Here is a 20,522-nt window from a genome sequence, read left to right on the forward strand (position 1 = left end):
GTGTGAGACTTTAAACAAAATAAAAAATTCTCTGCATTTAAATGTATTACAGTGAAATAAATATAGAGACACTGTATATTCATTTTCCATTGTTTCAGACTAAGTCCCAAGGTACCCCAAAAAATTCTGCCAAAATTTGTAATAACTTCTAAGTTTTATAATCTTCATACTAAAAGAATTACAAAATATGGATAAAAATAGAATGTTGTTATTTTATAAAATGTACAGATTTAGCTATTACTGATAGCAGAAGTTAAAAACTAAGGGAACCAATATAAATCTAGCCATCCCTTTGTTGGCATTAGGCTAGTGCAGTCTAAGTACATAAGACTTTTTGTAAATGTAATTGGGATCTATCTCTACAAGCTAATTTTAAACCTTTGATTAACTGTCTATGTTGCCCTGCAAACATATGCCACTTAACACTTCATATTTGTCATTCTTTGTCATTCAATAAATGCAAACGTTCACATTTTATTGGGATTTTACGTTACAAATAATTTTCCGAAATAAAAGCACCTAGTGTTAATTTTTTTCCTATCAATGGGGGTAGATTTTCTTGATTTGCAGTTCTACATATCACTTCAAAAAGTCTGAACGAATTTACAGTGAAAAAGATAAATTATTCAAATCTTCAGTCTGATTTTCGCAAAATACGCAGCCATTAATAGGTCCTTTAACTTTCAACTTGATATATTAGCAAAAAAATATCTGCTAATCTGAACGTTTAATCCCTTCTATATAGGACATAAATATACACTTAATGTATACTTAGAACCAGTAGGTGGCGGTAACTTTGTGATTTTTCACCACTGAACCAACAATCGAAGAAGAAGACGAAGGAGACGGAAGAAGACCGTAAAGCCACGACCTGCCTCGAGTAGCTTCTAATAGCAGAAAAGTAAAAAGAAAAGGTTACATAACTTCAAAACGTCTTATTTCACTGCTGCTGTCTGTGTTTAAGAAGGGGAGAACCGTCGACGCCAATCTCGTCAGGAGCATATTAGCCGTGGTATTCAGACTTTGGCCCAGCATATCCTCCATTTCAGACGGTAACGTCATTGTTTGCCACATTCAGCTCGCTGCCGCGGAAACGCTTCGAGTCAGAGTGGCCATTTTGGCACACTGCTCGTTTTATCCACCCAGACGCATTCTGCGGCCCTCTAACCGTTTCTAAGTAGTTGAGTATTTTATTTATTATGCTAACTGGTTTATCTGTTAATCGAGAGTCTCATTTGTCTGTTTGTTAAAGCTTAGTTTTAAAAACCCTGGTCAAAATTAAAGTGACTGTAAAATAGTATATATAGATTAAGCTATAGCTAGTTAGCAATGGCTTGAAGCGACGTAAACCCGTGCGTGGCTTGAGAATTGTGTTGAAACGTTTTAGCAGACCGTAGTTATATGCGTAGCTTCACAATTGGCGCCATTATCTGAATAATAACCTGAATATACATGAGTAAATTAAAAACGACATGTTTTTTGTTACTATAGGAGTACCCATCATGTCTAACCCGTCTACCTTCAGGAATCTTCTCGTATGTGTTTGGATGTTTTTATTTGATCAGAAGCGGGTTTTTATTTAATTTTTTTATTACTTGCAGGATCGAAATGGCGGATGATTTTGACGTCGAGGCCATGCTGGAAGCGCCTTACAGAAAGGTGAGTTGAGAGTTGAAGAAATGGGGCCTGTAAACTGTTATAGTCCTTGTTTTGCTTAGATCTTAAATTTTTGTTATGAAGAAGTTCACTTGAATGTTGTGTCTGGTGATTGAGTTATTTAAAAACGCAATACAGAAATATAAATAAATCCACATCTATCTCTCTTTATAGACTTCCCTAATGATATCTCACCTCTACTCCCATGAATTCATCTTTGATTCCACTGTGAACTGTGAAAAAAAAGGAAGGTAGTTATTGCGCATATACTGATGTACTGTGGTTCACTTTAGGACTAAAAGAGATTCAACCTAGAACCATCCAGTCCCAATTCGGTTCCAACAAGGTGAATGCCAATGGTTGATGAGCCCATCTTTATCTGTCCAGCAAAGGAGGCAGTATTCAGATTTACAATTGGCTTGTTGACTCCTATCTCCCTTCGTAATGTCCATTTAATTGTGAATATTCATAAGATTTCACTGTGTGGAGAACATGTTTATATTTTTTTATTTGTATGCACTTCCTCAAATATTTGATTACTTAATTGCACTAGGACATCCCTGAGCCACAAAGACTTTTAATGCACTTATTCCCCTAACAAAGTATTTAATTATGCCAGTTAGGCTGGTTAGTTTAGATGAATATTTTTCTCGTAAATATGAATACTGCCTCTTTCAGCATCTTGATTTAATTGCATGCTACACAAAACATATTACCATGACATTTTAGTGAAATGACTGTAAAATACAACGTATTTAGTGTAATTGTTGTTTAAGAAAAACTTGTATTTTCAGTAGTTATTTTTCTTAAGCCAAACAATTGTAAATATTCATGCAATCTTCAGATAATTTTAGTGTTAAAAGGTGGCTTTTTATGATCATTTTTATTTATTTTTTGGGCGTCAGTATTACTAAGAAGTGTGAATCCCTGTTTGCTTCAGGGCAAGATGTGTGACAGAGGTGGCATCGAGCTCTTACAGTCCAAGAACGAAAATGGGTGAAGATCACTGGACTGACACCAACCACACAGGATCTCTTTTAGTGGCCATGGGCCATGCGTGGTCACGTGTTTAGGCACAAATAGTGGCATTGGTACGACCTGCTAAGGGAGGGGGGGATGGTGGAGAGGACCTGACAGTTATCAAAGCTTCCTGAACTCTGCTAATATGTTGGACATCCCTTTAACTTTTTCATTGTAGCTTTAAGTACTGACCAGCCTTATATTGAGGGGGGAAAGGAAGGTATTGGGGTGGTGGAAGAACTGTCCAGATTTGTTAGAAAGTATGAATTATTATTAATTGAATATATTTTTGCATTTTCTCTTCTCACCCCCAACCCCCTTTACCTTGACGACTTGAAATGTTTCATCTACGTCCTCATGATGTTCTTCTATAAACCTTGCTTAGGATGAGAACAAGTCCTATCATGCAAATGGACACGATGAACACGGCAAGAAGTAAGTTTTGGTCCTTACTCGTTCACAGAATTTTCCAAAAAAAAAAGTTGTTATTCACACCGTATTAATAACTTGAAATTGTCTTGATCTAAATCTTTGTAGATTTATATTTAGATCAAGTAAAGTTTGCACTTTACAAAAATGTTGCTTGTGGTAATGTTCCTTCCTGGTTGTTATGTGCCTCAGGAAGAGAAGGAGTCGGAGTAGGAGCCGCAGTCCAGGCTCAAAGAAGAAGAAAAGCCGTAGCAGGAGCAAAGACAGGAAGAAGAGCAAGAAAAGAAGCAGGAGCAGAGATAAAAAGCGCAGCCGCAGCAGGGAGCGCCATCGCAGCGGCTCCAAAAGCAGGGATCGGGCTGGGCGCTACAAAGCACGCAAGAGCCCCATGTATGTAGCTCCTCAACTCTTAAGGTGGCACATTCACTCAGCCAGAGCATACATGTTCTGGGAACTGTATATGTTGTTTGATAATAATGGTTAGAGAGGCAGCAACATTCAAAACAAAAGCTGACCTTTTTTTCTGTTCATTATTTTAGTCGAAAACGTTCCAGAAGTCGAAGTCCCTTCAAAAAAGAAAAGAGTCCTGTTAGGTAAGTTCAGCAAACAGTTCAGCAAACAGTTCAGCAAACAGTTCAGCTTGTTTTCATGATTGGGTATGAAAGTCAAAAGCTTTTCCTGTTCTCATGTTTGACATCAGAGACTTTTGTTTTAAGCAGATATTTAATGAGCATGTTGTGGCTGCTGTTTGTTGAAGTTTAACCAGAATTCTGTTTGACCATTTTTCTTCCTGTCATAAAGGCAACCAATCGACAATCTGACACCAGAGGAAAGGGATGCCCGCACAGTTTTCTGCATGCAGCTTGCTGCTAGAATCAGAGCTCGTGACCTGGAGGATTTCTTCTCAGCTGTTGGAAAGGTTGGCTCCAACAGATACATTTTCTGACTGATCATCTTTAATTTGGAATTTGTCTTATGTCTTCTTTTTTTTTTTCTTCTCACTTAACTGCAGGTCAGAGATGTGAGAATCATCTCTGATAGAAACTCTCGGAGGTCAAAGGGTATTGCATACATAGAGTTTGTGGAGTCGTCTTCTGTACCACTGGCAATTGGACTAACTGGTCAGAGGCTTTTAGGTGTGCCCATCATTGTCCAGGCTTCTCAGGTCAGTTCAGCTCAACCCACCAAACATGTAGATGCTCTAGAGACATTAGTCTGATATGAAATGATGGTAAAAGTTTTGCTAGAAGTTGAACAAATAAATTTTACGTGATGTAACATTATTAAGGAAACAGTATTTATGGTATAATTTCTTCTCAGTTTAATTAAATCTTGTTCATTTATTTCCAGGCAGAGAAAAATAGAGCTGCTGCTGCAGCCAATAACCTACAGAAGGGCAGTGCAGGTCCTATGAGACTTTATGTGGGTTCACTACATTTTAACATCACTGAAGAAATGCTGCGAGGGATTTTTGAACCTTTTGGAAAGGTGAGAAAGATGATTTATGTTTCACGGTGCATGTTCATTTCATGTGCTCCGATATAAATTTTTTCCTGTTGGTTTTTTGTAGATTGAAGGGATCCAACTCATGATGGACAGCGAGACTGGGAGATCCAAAGGATATGGTTTCATATCGGTAACTGAAGCTTTGCTGTTAGAATCAATGCTCGCTACCAGCTTCAGTCTTTAGACTCTTTATTCTCTGAAGTTTGCAGATGCAGAGTGTGCAAAGAAGGCGTTGGAGCAGTTGAACGGGTTTGAGCTGGCAGGACGTCCCATGAAGGTGGGACACGTCACAGAACGTTCAGATTCTTCCACGGCTAGTTCTTTTCTGGACAATGATGAGCTGGAGAGGACTGGCATCGACCTTGGCACAACAGGCCGTCTGCAACTCATGGCTCGGCTGGCGGAAGGTTTGTTTCAAATGCAGATGTGTTTGTCAGTCCTGTTTATGAATTAATTTCCATATTAAAGTTGAAAAATTTTCCTCTTCCTCCACAGGAACTGGCTTGAAAATCCCCCCTGCTGCTCAGCAGGCTCTGCAGATGACTGGATCCATACCTTTTGGGGGCATACCTCCTCCAGCAGGTGAATAGCAAAATAGCAACCTCATCCTCCCCTAAGCTTACCTCGCCACAAAAATGTCAGTAACAGATCTGTTTTCTTCTCATAGTTCCTACTCCTGCATCAAGCCAAGCCTTGAACCTCCCATCACAGCCGCTGGCCACACACTGTCTGCAGCTGTCCAACCTGTTTAACCCACAGGCGTAAGAACCGTTTCTAATTGTTTCACAGATCTTCTCAAGTTTCCTTTAAGTGTTTGGCTGCTGTTGCGTCCTTCTGTTTTATTTGTATGTAGAGAGTTACTTTCTGAAATATTTTTGGTAGCAAAGGAATAAAAAACATGACTATCAACATGTATATCATCTGGCATTGATATACTTATCTATTTTTTTCCATTAGAGAAAACGATCCTAACTGGGCCTCTGAAATCCAAGACGATGTGATTGATGAATGCAACAAGCACGGGGGAGTCGTTCACATCTATGTTGATAAAAACTCTCCTCAGGTAAACTTGTAATCATCCAGCAATGTTCTATAGTCTACAACAATCTTTCATATTTTAATCACTTGTCTCTTTTGTGCACAGGGTAATGTGTATGTGAAGTGTCCCTCAATACCTGCAGCAATGGCAACAGTAAATGCACTTCATGGACGCTGGTTTGCAGGTATGTTAAGTAGCTGCTGCAGCAGTAAATGGAGACTTGTAAGCTATGAATGACCGTTTTTTTTTTTTTTTTCCCTTTCAGGTAAAATGATAACGGCTGCTTATGTTCCTTTACCAACCTACCACAACCTCTTCCCAGATTCAGTAACGGCAAAGCAGCTTCTAATGCCTTCACGTCGATAGTTTGAGACGTTTTTCAGAAAATCTGTGTAAATACATTTGTTTGCATTTCATAAAAATCTCAATTGAAGCAAAGATGCATTGAAATTTAGTTGGCTGTGTACTGATGAAGTGGCCTCACATTTATCAAGGTTTTTTTTTTTTTCCTTTTTTGAAGTTGCGTTTCAGATTTGTGGTCTGTGTTGTAAACTACCACTGAAAAGTAATCTGCAGAGATCTATTGGTCTGTACATTTTTAAATATTGTCTTATCTGCTCGTTAAACTCAGCCGTTTTAGATTCATTACCTTGAAGTTACAGAATACTGTTGGGTTAATTGACCTAAAATGCTGAAAGTATATTGATGTCAATGGTAATCCTTTGTAACTTTATACAGCCATAATTTCTTTTGTATGAAGGCTTCCAATAAATCTGGCAAACCTCAGTTCATTCTTTTGTTCCCATTTGAGTTTGTCAGGCCAGGTTCAGTTTGTGATTAAAGTCTTAATAGCAGCATTGGAGCCTATGGTTTTCATTTTACCGAGGACACCAGGAACTCACATTTTATGCATGGTGATAAGTGAATTAGCAAAATTTTTTAATTTACCTGTAGATAAATTCACAAATGTATTGCTGATACACTAATTGCATGGTGTATGTGGGTGTAAAATAGACTTCAAGTACACCAATATTGTAAATTGTATTGTAAATCACAGCACATAATTATCAGGTTTTTTGACCATATTTTTAGGCAGTTTCTAAACCCAAGCTGGATAAACTTTGCATACTTAATGGATTTAAACATGACAGGTGATGTGCCAAGAGGGAGGATGTGGCCTAACAACATCACTAATGAGCTGTGCAGAATTATTAGGCAACTTAACACGGCCAAAAATTAACTCTAAACTCCCAAGCACTCTTTAAATTCTTAACATTGTTGCAACTTCGTGAGCAGGATTGCTCACGAAGTTGCAATACAAATGCAACCTGAAGATTTTAGGGTTCAATACTGCTTGCAACATAACTATATGCTAGTGATGACAGACAAAATATAGGACAAAAAAAAACTGATGCATCATAGGTGACGTTTGGCAGAGCGACATGCCGTTTGGTCATTTTTCCTGGAGGGCAGACGTCCCAGTTTGCAGTCATATCCTGAACATCTCTTCGATCCCTTCTTCAGACCATGGTGGTCAGCTTGTCTATCAGCTGACCACCATGGTCAAATAATTAAATATCCAAATAATTAAAAATCAACTAGCATGAAGCTACCAGGAATCATTATCTTCCAGTTCTGTCATATTCCATAACTACAATTTACTTAAAAGCAGTGTTACAGGAAGGAGTCATCTTTCAAAAAGATTTGTTTTATGCTGGACAATGATCCATCACATGCATCCAAGTACTCTGTGGCTAGCCAGTAAAGATATTCAAAATAAAAAACTGTCTCCTTCCTCACTGTGGTTACAGTAAAGGGTAAATGGTACACCTCTTTGAACCGTCAGAAATGAAGTTAAACAGACTCCATGAATGGAAGGCTGCTTGTAAAAGAGAGAACTGTCACCTTAAGGCAGGGGTGTCAAAGTCAAATGGACGGAGGGCCAAATAAAAAATTTAGGTACAAGCCGAGGGCCGGACTGATCGAATGTTCATTGAAATTTTTTTAAATGACGCATATAGTCTAGTGAACCTAATTGAACCTACTGAAAACCTAACAAATATATTCCAATATGATCAGATAAATAAAGCAATATTTTCTTATGGCTCTGTCAGTAATCTTTAATTTTCAACAGACACAACTGAAATATTTTTAAAATATAATTGGATTGAAATACAATAAAATAAAGTGCAAAAATCTATTAATCAAAAACAACACTTTCATCAAGGAGAAGTAACATGCAGTGAAAACAAATATTAAACTCAGTGTCCACCTTCCTTTTTGCCATTTTTGATGGGTATCTGAAAGTTAATTTTACAGTTATGCTGACGACTGCTGTGCTAATAACCCTTCTAGACCGGACGTGTCGCCAGCGACACATCTAAATTTGCAGTACCGTAATTCCGCCACACGTAGCGCTAAGTGGAAAAATTCCAACGGTTTCTGAAAGGGGAGACGTTGCACTTTCCAGCAAGTATCGGGTTAATACGGTAACTTCGCAGCTGCAGCTGCAGAAAGTGTAATTAATCCGGGGGGCACTCGTTTAATAGACGGTATATTTCGGCAATAACTTGGTGGATATTGAAAGTTCCGGTTGTTATGGATACATGGGTAAGTACATCATCTCACAGAACATTTAAAGAACTACTTACAGTTCAAATAAGGAAGATATTTTTTTCAGACGGGGTGCCGGCTTGCTGCGGTCTGCGGGCCGGTTCTAATAATAAATCAAGATCATCCCAAGGGCCGTAAAAAATCTTCTCGCGGGCCGGATGTGGCCCGCGGGCCTTGACTCTGACATATGTGCCTTAAGGCAATGTCCATTCAGGTTTAGAGAGAGTTGCCACATAGATTTATCCAAGACTGGAGACGGCCTCAAATCTTGCCTGGGCTTGAGGGTGTGAATTGTTGCACTTAATTCAAAGTCCTCTTTTCAGATTTTATATGGAAATCAAGATCCTTAAAGTCTGGAGAGTCCCCAAATTACTTGAGGTCAAGTGTTTAATTTCTACAGCCAGAGATGATGCAGGGAGTCATGTCATCTGCTGATGCACTTGTTTTGTCCAGTCTTACATTTGTCAGTCCACCAGGTTTGTTTTTAAAATACTTCATCCTGTCTTCTGGTGATGAACCTTAAAATGATCCCAATTTAATTTTCCAGCTGGACTTGGCACCTGCTTGTACTGCCTGGAGTACCTAATTTAACAACTATGGCACTTGATCTGATGTAAACTACCAAACCTAGACCCCATCTATAAAAGTCTGTCAACACGATGAGAAAACAGACCAAATGTAATCAGATTAAGGTCACAATGAAGACACCTGGTTTCTAGGAGGCTGATTTTTGTGATCAACTGTTATCTTAGAACACTTAATACATCAACATCTAATAAAACTACAAGTTTGACAATTTGAACTGAATAACCTTTTGGTAATTTTCCAGTTTACTGCGATGTAGGCTTGTAGAAGCAATAAAGACATCTCTGGACTCTGATCCAGAGCTGGATATTGACCAGCTCTGGACTCTGATCCATTTATGTAAATTGATTAAATACAAACCAGGGTATGAAATGTTATAGAAGTATTCACTTTTGATATAAAGAAATAAATAAAAATGACACGACACAAATTTAATGCATATTCTGGAAATTTTATCTTCTAACAAAAGTCACTGCAACAACAAAATAGCTTGAACTTCAGAAATATTTCACTATCGTTCTAAACATGTCGAGTTTTATTTTTGCTCTTTTTCCCAAAATTTATACTTAGAACCTTTTTTCTCTTCTAGAACAATGTTCACACCTGGGGAAAAAAAAACACATGATTAGGTCTTTGTGTTCATCTACCTGGGAAAAATATGGCATGAATATTAGTTAACATTTTTAGCTGTTAGCTGGTGAGTAAACTGTCCAAAAAATAAAAGCCAATTAGTTCAACATTTACTCAGATGTATTGTGTCCAACTATGCATCTAGAGCTAAAGATTACCGTATTTATTTCCATAAAAATCGCTATATAAAGCAGCATTTTTAAAAACACCTGCAATTGAGAAGTACAGCAAGTAAAATGCATCAAAAGCTACCAGTAGTTAAATTTTGAGACGATTTAAATCAAATAGAATAGAAATAGCCTTCATTGTCCCACAAACAATAAAACTATGGGACAATTCAGATGCAACAGCAGCCTCAAGATCTGTAGGTGCACTCTAAAGATCAAAAAGTGTTAAATAGTTTTGAAAAATTACCCACCTGATTTAACACCATTAATTAAACCTCTACTACATTTTATAGCTTGAATTGTTAATGACTGAAGCACTAGCGCTAGAAAGATTAAACAGTCTAACAAATATACCCAACTGTAGCAAAAAACAAAAATGTTGCAACCCATTTTGTTTTTATGATTAACAAAATGCTGCAAATGTATTTAAAAGATTTAAAGCTGACCTTAAATTGTTTTACTTTTTTGGAGAACACTCTTTTGCCTTGTGAGCCTGCAAGACAGCGATTGCCTCTTTCACCTGAAAGAAAGAAACAGGACAAAGATGAAAAGAACATCTTCACTCCCGGATTCCTCTGGATTACCAAGAACAGCATCAGTTTCAGCAGTGTCCTCTGCTTATTTCAACAAGTCTAATCAGGTCACTCAGCTTAAAAAAAGAAAGAAAAACAATCAGATTTGGACTACATTTGCAGTGTGAACATCGATATGCTGAGAAGGTAGATAGACATTTAAATCATATGTTGGAGCCCTTGAGGACTGGTGCTGGACACTGATAAGTTAAGGACAAAAAAAGTAGGAAAAAAAAACCCCTATGCATCTAATTCTCATTGAGAATAAACATATTCAATTCATCAAAACAAGACAAATGGGCAAATCAATATTTCACTATATTTTGCCTTAATCTCATTCTTGTATCCACAAAAATTACTGCAGGTGTTACTTATACAACTTTGGAATCGACACTATTCTATTACTCAATAGATTTTTGTGGAGGTATACACAGTACTACACAGTCTATGATGACAGTCTGTCCTAATAAAGATGTGTAAAATCTGAAGGGACTAAATGAAAAATTAATGTGCCTTAGAGTTCAGGGACTCCGGTGACTCCAGCATGTGCAGCAGCTCTGAATTGTCGATCTCTAGCAGCATCCCTGTAATTTTTCCTGCCAGGGTTGGGTGAAGGGCGTGAATCAGTGGATACAGTCGCTCCCCTGTATGTCACAGCAGAGAGAAGGAAGTACAGAAACAAATACAAGCAGACGACATGATAAAGGGAAAGGATAAACTGAGAGAAGACAGACCAAGGAGTTGTTTCTGATCCAGGAGTGGAGCTGCAGCCAGCATTGAAGCGGTCAGAGGCTCTGGGCCTGGAATGTGAACGACTGGTTCAGCCACAGGCGCAGGAGCAACCTGAGTATGTAAGCAGTCACCACATTCATTACTGTAGTTTTATTTTTCCTAACCACAAATAAAAAGCTCAAAATTTTCCCACATACACACCCTAATGCTTTGATGTAAAAACCACAACACAAATAATGTCAGACTTGCACAGATCAACTTAAAAACCCACTGACATCTTTTAGGGGGAAACAAAGCAAAGACAATAGTTTTTAATTTTTATGCATATCATTTTGAAACGATGATATGCATCGTTTCATCATTTTTTGAAGTTCTAACTCTTCAAAACTCCTGTTTGAAGAGTCAGAACATTCCTGCTATTGTTTAAAGTTAATCTGATTGGCTCTGTAAATTGAAACACCACAATTGCGAAACAGTTTTTTTTGATTGTTTTTTTATTAGTTTACTAGCAACAAATTATTCACACATTTATAACGGAAACGCAGTTACCGTCTCTTAAAATACTTAAGTCTCTCAATCCAGTTTATAAGTCACATAATGGAGGACCAGCAGCTGTACCTGTGGTCTCGTCATGGGAGCAGGAACCGTAACGACATGCAGAGGGTTCCTCACTCCAGACGAATACTTGTACTGATTTCCTCTGGGCACTCCTCCAGTCTGCGTCCCTATGTTATCTGAAGGAAGAGCTCCAACACGTCAAACAGTAAGACTTCAATTAAATAATCTAGAAAAAAAACTGCTATAGTTTAGGTACTCGTCTTTTGTGAGGAGGTTATGATGCGTGGAGCCTGAGTGGAAGCTTGTCGGACTGTAGTGATGGTTGGTGAACCACGACGAGGAAGAGGACTCCCTATATACTGGGCTGAGTAAGGTCCTGGATGCATGAACACTTATTTACCCATTATCGAGGGGAAAAAAAAAAGAAAAGCAAAAATCATCTGTTTCCTTTAAATAAAGAATTGAAGAAATTCACCCTGGGCTCTGGGCGGCTGCCCCATCCAACGAGGGACTGGTCTCAGGTTGCTGACAGCACTGTGGTTGTAGAAAGAGCGAGTGGGAGGCTGCAAGATAAGGGTTTGTTTTGACTGAATGGAAAGCACATAAGGCCACTGGATTATTTCAAATCCCTGAGAGACTATGAACAGGATTAAATAGAAAAACAGTTTAGATGGATAGTTTTCAGGGCAGAAAGTCAAAGTTTATAAAAAAAATAATAAAAAAATAATGCAAATTTACTGGTTTTAAGCCAGCAAAGGTAGTTACACCACCAAAGAAGAGTTTTTTGTTTTTTTTTGGTTGACACATTCTACAGGGCAGATAATAGATAGACAAATAATCATGTTCATAATTCTCCTCTTAATAGTCCAAATATTCATACCTGTGGTACGGTCATGTAGTATCCTGACTGAGGGTACGAGTCGATGACTGGGTTGCTCATGGTCCTCAGGGTAGCGAGTCTCTGCATGTACTTGTTAGTTAGAATAGCTTTACGCTCCTCCCTCCTTTGCGCCAGCGCAACATACAGCGGCTTGGTTGCAACAATTCTCCCGTTCATTTCAGTCACTGCTTTGGTTGCTTCCTCTGGAGAAGAGAAGCAGACGAAGCCAAAGCCCTTGCTTTGGCCACCTTCAGTCATCACCTGCAGTAAATGACAGAATAGGTTAAAAAAAAATTAATGGTCAATGCATGAAACTCAATATATATTTATATAATCTTTACAGCCATCCTTGGGTGGATTTTGCAGAAATGTTACCTTAGCACTTGTGATTGTACCATAAGGAGAAAATTCCTTCCGGAGTCTATCATCATTTATGCTATCATCCAAGTTCTTCACATACAGATTCACCCCCTGAACCATGACAAAGAGAATCAAATTATTATTAGTTCTGTGTTTCATTCACATTTAGAGACCTGTTAAACATGTCTGGGGAATTTGGTTATGATCAACACCGAAACTTTAACATAGAAAATTAGTGTCTTTGAATTAGAGAATGTTATAAAACCAACATTCTCCTGAAAGACACTTCAAAACAACTTTGAAGTGTCAAATTTGATTAAATCTACAATTCTGGTAATCTGGAGTCAAACACAGCCACACCTGATAGCGTTGGATGCGATCCTGTTTGATCTGGTCAAACTTGCGCTTCAGCTCCCCCTGGCGCTCCATACGCTTCTGAGCGCGACCTACGTAAATGGTCTTCCCATTAAGCTCCTTTCCATTCATTTCATCCACAGCCTGGGAAACAAGCAGAAGGCGCAAACAATTAATCGACTTACAATGAATTGTTGATTAATGGCTCATTAGATTAAAATGAGTTCCAATCGATTAATAACATTCACTTAAACCCTCCAGTGTTGTAGTGTGGCCACCATCCAGGGGAGGGTGCCAGTGGTCATCCTTAAGCAGAGCCAGTTGATACAAAAATAAAGATGGCAGAGGGATCCCAGAACAGGAAAGTGAAACTGTCCAGGTGGAGTCCGGTGTGGGATGCTAGATGCTCTTTATGTTTTTCCATTTTGAAATATAAACACTGAACAAGATCCTTAAGTTCCACCTAAATATTGCTCATTCAGCTGCCATAGCAGCTGCTACTGTAATCATAACTTCTCATTACATCTTGGCTACAAAGGCAAAGATGTGATGACAGAAAAACAGCACAGAAAAAGGGCATAGCACAGAAAAATTGTAATATGAATAACAATGGATGATAATGAAATAAAACCTGGCTCCATGAAACATTAACATTTCTAACAACACATTTAAAGCCGCAACAACAAAAAGGCAGGTCAAGTGAACAGCACAAAGTGTCACTCTCACCACTGATTGTAGACACTCCTAACATCTTTAAATGATAGTTTTACATTGCTCTGTTCATCAGAAGGGATGGAGATTTCATTACACAAGAGGAATTTAAGGCATTTACAATCATTTAAGACTAGCAAAATAATTCAGTAATTTTAAAGCCTGAATTGTGATCTTCAAATTTGGACTTTACTTTCTTTAGATACCCCACAGAAATCCTGTTCTTTCATTTTGTTCCTTCTTTGTTTCAGCATCTAGCCTTGAATAAAAGTTTAGATGGTTTTATTCAACAGTAAAAAGCAGATTAACATATACTGTCTATTTATACCCGCACCAATATTCCTTAGACTTTCTGGCATGTTTCTGCTATAGTAAACTGTACATCTGGGTACTTAAGCTGTGACAAAAGAAAAGGACTTTGGCCTGATCGCTACTCCTTTAGTAACCACAGATAGCGTCAGCATTTAATTTAATAGCTTTAACTAATATCTCCACTAAGGTTGCTTGGTTGGTAAGATGGTTTTATTCAAGTATAAACTGTTCAATATGAATGACTGGGTTTATATGTGTCAAACTTAAATACAGGAAAATTTAAATTGAGACAACTGAAAAAAATGCTGGGAAAATTAATCCATTAAGAGATGTTAATAATCCCATCACAAAATTTCATATATAGTTCCGTGTCCATCTAAATAGAGCTGTGTCCTCACCAGGGCTGCTTTCTGGGGTAGATTTCTACCCTGGTAATTCTCCTGGTTCCCAAAAAAACTATCTTTTAAAATAAGGTTATATGAAAGTAAAAATCAAAGTCATTATTTCATTTGGACATCAAACTTTTAACGATACTCATACCAGTAGCCACAGTACATTGTTTAAAAGACAACTGGTTTGTAGTCAGTTTGATAAAACAAAGTCAACTGGCATTTGCTACCTTCTGAGCATCCTCATGGTGAGCATAATTGACAAATCCAAACCCTCGGGATTGTCCTTTCTCATCCTTCATCACACGCACACTGAGGGTCCTCCCTGAAGGCAAACAAGTTAAGATGTACTATTAATAACGCACATTGCCTTGGCAGATCTAGTCATCAACAAGAATGTGAATTTCCTTACCAAAAGCAGAAAAAACCTCCTTCAGGTTCTCGTCAGTGAAGTCGTCTCCAAAGTTCTTGATGTAGACATTGGTAAACTTCATAGCTTTGGAGCCAAACTCAACTTCCCTTTCCTTGCGAGACTTGAAGTGGCCAACAAACCTGAAGACAGAGCCAAGGAACCCAACCAGATGACAACAAATTAAAGGCAAAAATATGTCAGATTTAAATGTACAATATTTTTAATCAAGCTGAGGTTGGATTATGATTCAGTAGTGACATTCTGTGGTATCTAGACTAACTTGTATTCAATTCAAAACATATTCTAAAGATTTTAAAATGTGGATTGGATTATTTACATTGAATACAAATTGTCTAATAAACGTTTTGACAACTTTATTTATAAAATGTCAATGCATTTTTTGTTGTTGTTTTTTAATCTAAAAATCAGACCCAGATTGAATTAAACTGGGTCTGAGCTTTTCTTAAATTAGAAACTTTTTTAATCTTGAAATTAGGAGTGACTTTACTATATTGTTTTTAGATGACAAATCAACAATGCATAATTGCGACGCGGGAGAAAAATAATAAATGGTTTCACAAGAAAAGTGTCATTACTTGTATTCAGGCTTCTCCAACACCCCTAAATAAAATCTAGTGCAATCAACTGCCATCAAACGATGCCTTGTCACGTGCAATACAATTGTTAGGCTTAAAATGCTTAAAAGACATAGAAATCGGCTGAACGTTTGTGTTCCAATTTACTATTAAATTAAAGTGAAAGAAATAATGAAAGGTTAATTTAAAAAAAACCACAATCTGCTATAGCTAAAAAAGAAAAATTTCATCTTATTTGGCTGTAAAAATCACGCAAATAAATATTTTTAACAAACATTATCTGCATCAATCACCTATGTTGGCAGACTTATTTGATGCCATTTGTCAACACCGACAACAGGGCCATACAGAAACACACTTTGGACATCCTGGCATTGCAGCCTGACTCACCACTAGTGGTAATTACAGCATTAGGTGTTTGAACGCTGCATTTACTGAAGAGAGTAGATTTTAATTTAGAAGAGTTTTAAAAAGTATTCATCACTTTCCTTCCACCTATTTGTTACCGACTAATTTGTGTTTAGGTCTCCCATAAAATCCCAATAAAATACGAGGATTTTCGTTGCAATGGTAAAATGTGACAAACAATATCTTTGCAACACACAAATTACAACACTCAATACTTCAGCTTCAGAATTAACATTGTTTAATTAAAGCTTTCAAATAGTTTGTGTATCAGTTTTACCTTCATGACTAATTAAAATACAAATATGAACAACAAACCTAGACAGAGATCCTACCTATTTGCTGACCTAAGCTGGGAGAACTGACATTTTTCCCACAGGAAACGGTCCTTTGGGTTGACAATGCCAGATTCCTTTTTACCTGTCTTTTGACTGAGTAAACAACAACAACAAAAAGACACATGGAGAAATCATCTGCAAAAATTCTCTCTTAAAAAAAGCAGCACAATTAAAATCTGCTCACGTCTTTGCCTGGCCTCAAGTTTAGACAAACGGACAAAGTCTTTGGAGTGCAATGGATTTCTTCTCCTTGATTGCACTGGTGCGCCTAACTTTTTGCATTTCTGTTAAACTGTCTGTCATACTCTCATTCCAGGTAGAACATCAACACCAATCAGAGCTTCCCTTAGATATGACACCTTGTACTTATAAAGTAAGGTGATCATTTGTCTTCCCAGCCACAGAAGATATGCTTGACTCTCAATAAGAATCGGAGGAAATTACGGATGGTAAGATTATCTGATTCAAACCATCCATGTACATCACAAGTGCATCAGTAGAGCAGCTGTGACAATTTGTGTTAATTTTAAATTCATCAAACAACAGAAGCTAATCTGCTGGACTAAAACATAAACTTAAGTTTGTGAACAAATTTCTGTACATCTCTGTTTCTGCTGCAAACTCTGCTGTGGAGCAGCTCCACTGTTAGGAAAAAGAGCCCCAATAAGAAAATAAAATATGGAATGGGTTTGGTCCTCATCTCAGTGCATATTAATTTAACCTAACCATACGACATCATCTAATGACAGATTTTCACTAAATGAATTATGGGTGAGAAGCGAATAGAATCCCAACTACTCTATTTCTGCAGCTTATATTTCTTTAATGTACCATGAATGATATTGAAATACATATTGTATTGACTACAAGGGAAAACCACCAAACGCTGGAGGATTGCTATGGCGTTGGTAGCGTTATGCATCTTCTTTATCCAGCTTGCAGGCATTAGGCTGCAAGCTGGAGGTCTTAGACACAAAAAGACAGCCAAAATGATGCATAACAATCAGCCTCTCAAAGGCATTCAAGACGATCATTCCTGAAGCAGTACCACTAGAAAGAAGCAGAATAGAAACTGTGAGAACTGGGTGCACCTCAGTATTGTTGTGGTGTAGCTCACTGAAAAAGAAAGTTAGGTGCCACCAGTGCAACAAGTGAGTCTGTAGCCCTCAGATGGACTAATTTGCATAAACAGTTTCAGTGAAAGTTTACTCACACTTTTCTGTCATTCAGAAGCATCCCATTCATTGTTTCAATGGCCCGATTTGCAGCTTCCTGAGTCTCAAAGTGAACAAAGCCATAGCCTTTTGATCCTTTCTCATCACAGACAACCTACAAATATCCAGATATTTTGAGTCATGCTAAAAAAATTAAATTTAAACAACAATCTTCAAAAAAAAAAGAAGAAGGCCTACCTTGCAGGATAAAATATTGCCAAAGGCAGAGAAGGTATCATACAGCGCCTTGTTGTCAATGGACTCATCCATGTTCTTGATAAAGATGTTTCCCACACCAGACTTCCTGAGACCTGGGTCACGCTGAGACCACATTATCCGAATGGGTCGACCCTTAATGACGTCATAGTTCATCGTATCTAGGGCACACTCCGCTAAAAATAATTTAAAAAAATTAAAACACGACGAGGAAGGAAGAAGTATCAAAAATAAGCCACAACTTTACATACAAATGTAATACGTTACCCTCTAGCAAAGGTTTTCTAATTTAGAGTCTGTCTTTGCAGAGCTAAACAAAATAGTTAAGGGCATCCATGTATTAAAACATAAAAACAAGATTTATTTAAGTTATTTTGAATGCAGGGGATTCATTCAAATCCCCTGCAGCTGTGTTTATTCCCATTTCTGTAGATCTGGATTAACAAGTCCATCACCCTGCAGCTTTCGATGCATCCCTTCTTAAATGAATGGCTCATTATCATGTCTATGCAGAACTGATGATATGCTGATAAAGGAATTAGGCCATCATGCTTAAGCTAAAAGTAGCTTAAGCAGGTAAATCTAAAAAAATATAGAAACAGCAATAAGGAAAAATAATAGAAATAACAGAGAAACTTTGTTCCTTTGCTCTCAGAAGGAAGGCTAGCTCTCCCACACTTTGAAAACCCCCACTCTATCAGATTCAAATCAGGACTGTAAATAAGTTGTGCCCAACTGTATTTAAATAAAGGACGCAGTACCGTCAGCTGGCTGCTGGAAGTTTATGTAGGCGTATCCAAGGGATCTCCGGGTTATGATGTCCCGGCACACGCGGATTGACATGATGGGTCCAGCGGGAGAAAACTTCTGATATAGCATGGCTTCTGTAACATCAGGGTGCAGGTCCCCAACATACAAAGAGGCCAGAGGATACGCTGGACCACTGCTGTTCATGTTGCGTACCAGCTGGATGAAAAAACAAAAGGGGGTTATGGAGAGTAGAACGCATTGTTAGTTTACTTTAGGGAAACTATCGCTGTTTTACTGCTACTTCAGTATTTTGTAACTCAGTGACATTTTCACCTGCTATTTTTAAATTAGGTTTGTCCAAACATTTGAGTGCTTCCACATAGACATTATCTTAGCAAAAGGAAAACGAATTTTATCTAATGTAAATTATGAAAACTGGGAGTTTTGTTTTGCTTAGAAGACAAATATTTCAATCATAAAATAAGTAAAGGTGGACCTCAAGCTGGAGTGTCTCCAAGAAGTTAATTTTGGTAATTTAAAACAAGTGACACTCACATTGAAGATGCATTCATTACATTTCACGCATTTATTTCTGCTAATTTGGACCATTAAGAAAAAGCTGCAGTCTTGACAGGAACGTGAAGAAAACCTTATTTAACTTTTTAAGCAGAGATTCAATGGTGCAGACTACACCTTGATTAGTCAGTGCTGATTGATTAGTTAGTTGTGTAATGAATGAGAATATATTTCTAAAACTTATATTACCACAATGTGTAGGTATTGCTACATTTTTAAAACATAGAACTAATACATATTTTAAAACAATGAGCCAAATTTCTGACCATACCATCCACTGAAAACATGTTAGAAAGTTTAAGAACATGCCTTGAAGAGCAACTATCATATTTTTATGGATTGTGTTCATTCTAGAGGTGCACTGGTAAATTGGCTCCCAATTTCCTTCATTTTGGAAGATCGGTGATCGGCCATTACATGTGAAGACTCTTAACCACTGTCCTCTTTTGCTCTGCTCTGAGAGGTTTGACTGACAGACCTACTCACCAGTTCATGTCTGCACATTTGTAGTTAGCAATGGTCACTCCATTGTTGCCAGCTCAGTGAATTTCTTGCTACACTTAGCAACATTTCGGACACATAAAATTCGGAATTTTCAGTCAGGCTTCTTAAAGATCAATAATCGACCAGAAAACTGCAACCACTGCACGCACCTACAGGGGCCGATCTTCTCCTTAATCCATTCTGCTGAATTGATGTAGTAATTCATGCAGGATCAGATATCTAGTGCAGCACAAACACATTCTTTCAGAGGGCCAACGTTTGAAATCCCTTGTTTAATGTGGATTATATACGATCCCTAGATATTATAAAGTTTTTACCATGAGCATTAGTCAAAATAAAACTGACACGGCGTTAAGTGGAGGCTTAAAACAGAGTAATCTAAACTTTTTTTAAATTAACTTGATTATATTCTCATTTACGTAGACACCTCGGTATATACTAAATTTAAAGACAATTCACAAAGATTTGTTGAGTGGAGACCTTTTTCCACTCAACTAGAAACGTTCTGGTAACATTAGGAGAATTTCACATTAAAACGCAGAGCGCTAAAGAAGCAACCTGATAATCGGTGGTAGTTTAACAGTGGACATAAGATTTCCAACTGAAATGTTGAGATAAAACTATTATCTTAACATAAAAACGGGTAAACAAATACTTTTAAAAGTTTAATGATTTAGCTAACGGTACAAGCGACAAATTTATCATAGAAAACACATTAAGCTAAAACAGTCGTTAGCTAAATTTTTCAGTGCGTGCGCATCACACACTGAAAGAAACTGGCAAAGTTCTACAAATAAATACACCTTAACGTTTCAAACCAAATAAACTTACATTTAAAGCGAGGTTTTCTTTTTATTCAGCGCAGCAGTTTGTGAACACTTTCCACGTGAACCTCAGCTTGTTTTGATTTAATTAGCATCGCCGAACACCTGCACGCTTGCTCCGCGCAATGGAATCTCAATTAAAACGTGAGTAGGCACAGACAGAAAGTATGTCAA

General features: G+C 37.7%; 2 protein-coding genes across 14 annotated transcripts; one reads left to right on the forward strand and one right to left on the reverse strand.

The window, feature by feature from the left end:
• The first annotated feature begins 780 nt into the window (after positions 1–780).
• Positions 781–6,507, forward strand: rbm39b (RNA binding motif protein 39b). 7 transcript variants are annotated; one of them, XM_044112854.1, is made up of 15 exons: positions 781–901; positions 1,602–1,659; positions 3,062–3,111; positions 3,298–3,495; positions 3,645–3,698; positions 3,907–4,024; positions 4,118–4,270; positions 4,456–4,593; positions 4,676–4,741; positions 4,814–5,018; positions 5,107–5,193; positions 5,279–5,372; positions 5,569–5,674; positions 5,756–5,834; positions 5,916–6,507. In XM_044112854.1, exons 2-15 carry the CDS (start codon positions 1,609–1,611, stop codon positions 6,014–6,016), a joined length of 1,500 nt encoding a protein of 499 aa, XP_043968789.1. In that variant the 5' UTR covers positions 781–901; positions 1,602–1,608; the 3' UTR covers positions 6,017–6,507. The 7 variants fall into 7 exon arrangements, with proteins under 7 accessions (XP_043968789.1, XP_043968781.1, XP_043968770.1 ...); XM_044112846.1 differs by having other exon boundaries at positions 817–1,180; XM_044112835.1 differs by having other exon boundaries at positions 817–1,052.
• A 2,771-nt stretch (positions 6,508–9,278) lies between these two features.
• Positions 9,279–20,489, reverse strand: LOC122828884 (embryonic polyadenylate-binding protein-like). Of its 7 annotated transcripts, none has more exons than XM_044112904.1 (17): positions 20,356–20,473; positions 18,456–18,660; positions 17,677–17,870; positions 17,478–17,593; positions 16,262–16,357; positions 14,926–15,065; positions 14,744–14,838; positions 13,108–13,245; positions 12,763–12,858; positions 12,388–12,648; positions 11,983–12,070; positions 11,764–11,883; positions 11,568–11,695; positions 10,952–11,060; positions 10,731–10,861; positions 10,092–10,165; positions 9,279–9,451 (listed from the first exon to the last, which is right to left on the reverse strand). In XM_044112904.1, exons 2-16 carry the CDS (start codon positions 18,646–18,648, stop codon positions 10,103–10,105), a joined length of 1,968 nt encoding a protein of 655 aa, XP_043968839.1. In that variant the 5' UTR covers positions 18,649–18,660; positions 20,356–20,473; the 3' UTR covers positions 9,279–9,451; positions 10,092–10,102. The 7 variants fall into 7 exon arrangements, with proteins under 7 accessions (XP_043968839.1, XP_043968847.1, XP_043968853.1 ...); XM_044112912.1 differs by having other exon boundaries at positions 11,568–11,683; positions 20,356–20,472; XM_044112918.1 differs by lacking the exon at positions 20,356–20,473 and adding an exon at positions 19,674–19,738 and having other exon boundaries at positions 11,568–11,683.
• Between the last annotated feature and the right edge of the window lie 33 nt (positions 20,490–20,522).

This window comes from Gambusia affinis, linkage group LG01 (genome assembly GCF_019740435.1).
Source record: "Gambusia affinis linkage group LG01, SWU_Gaff_1.0, whole genome shotgun sequence".
In the NCBI taxonomy this organism is placed as follows: Eukaryota; Metazoa; Chordata; class Actinopteri; order Cyprinodontiformes; family Poeciliidae; genus Gambusia; species Gambusia affinis.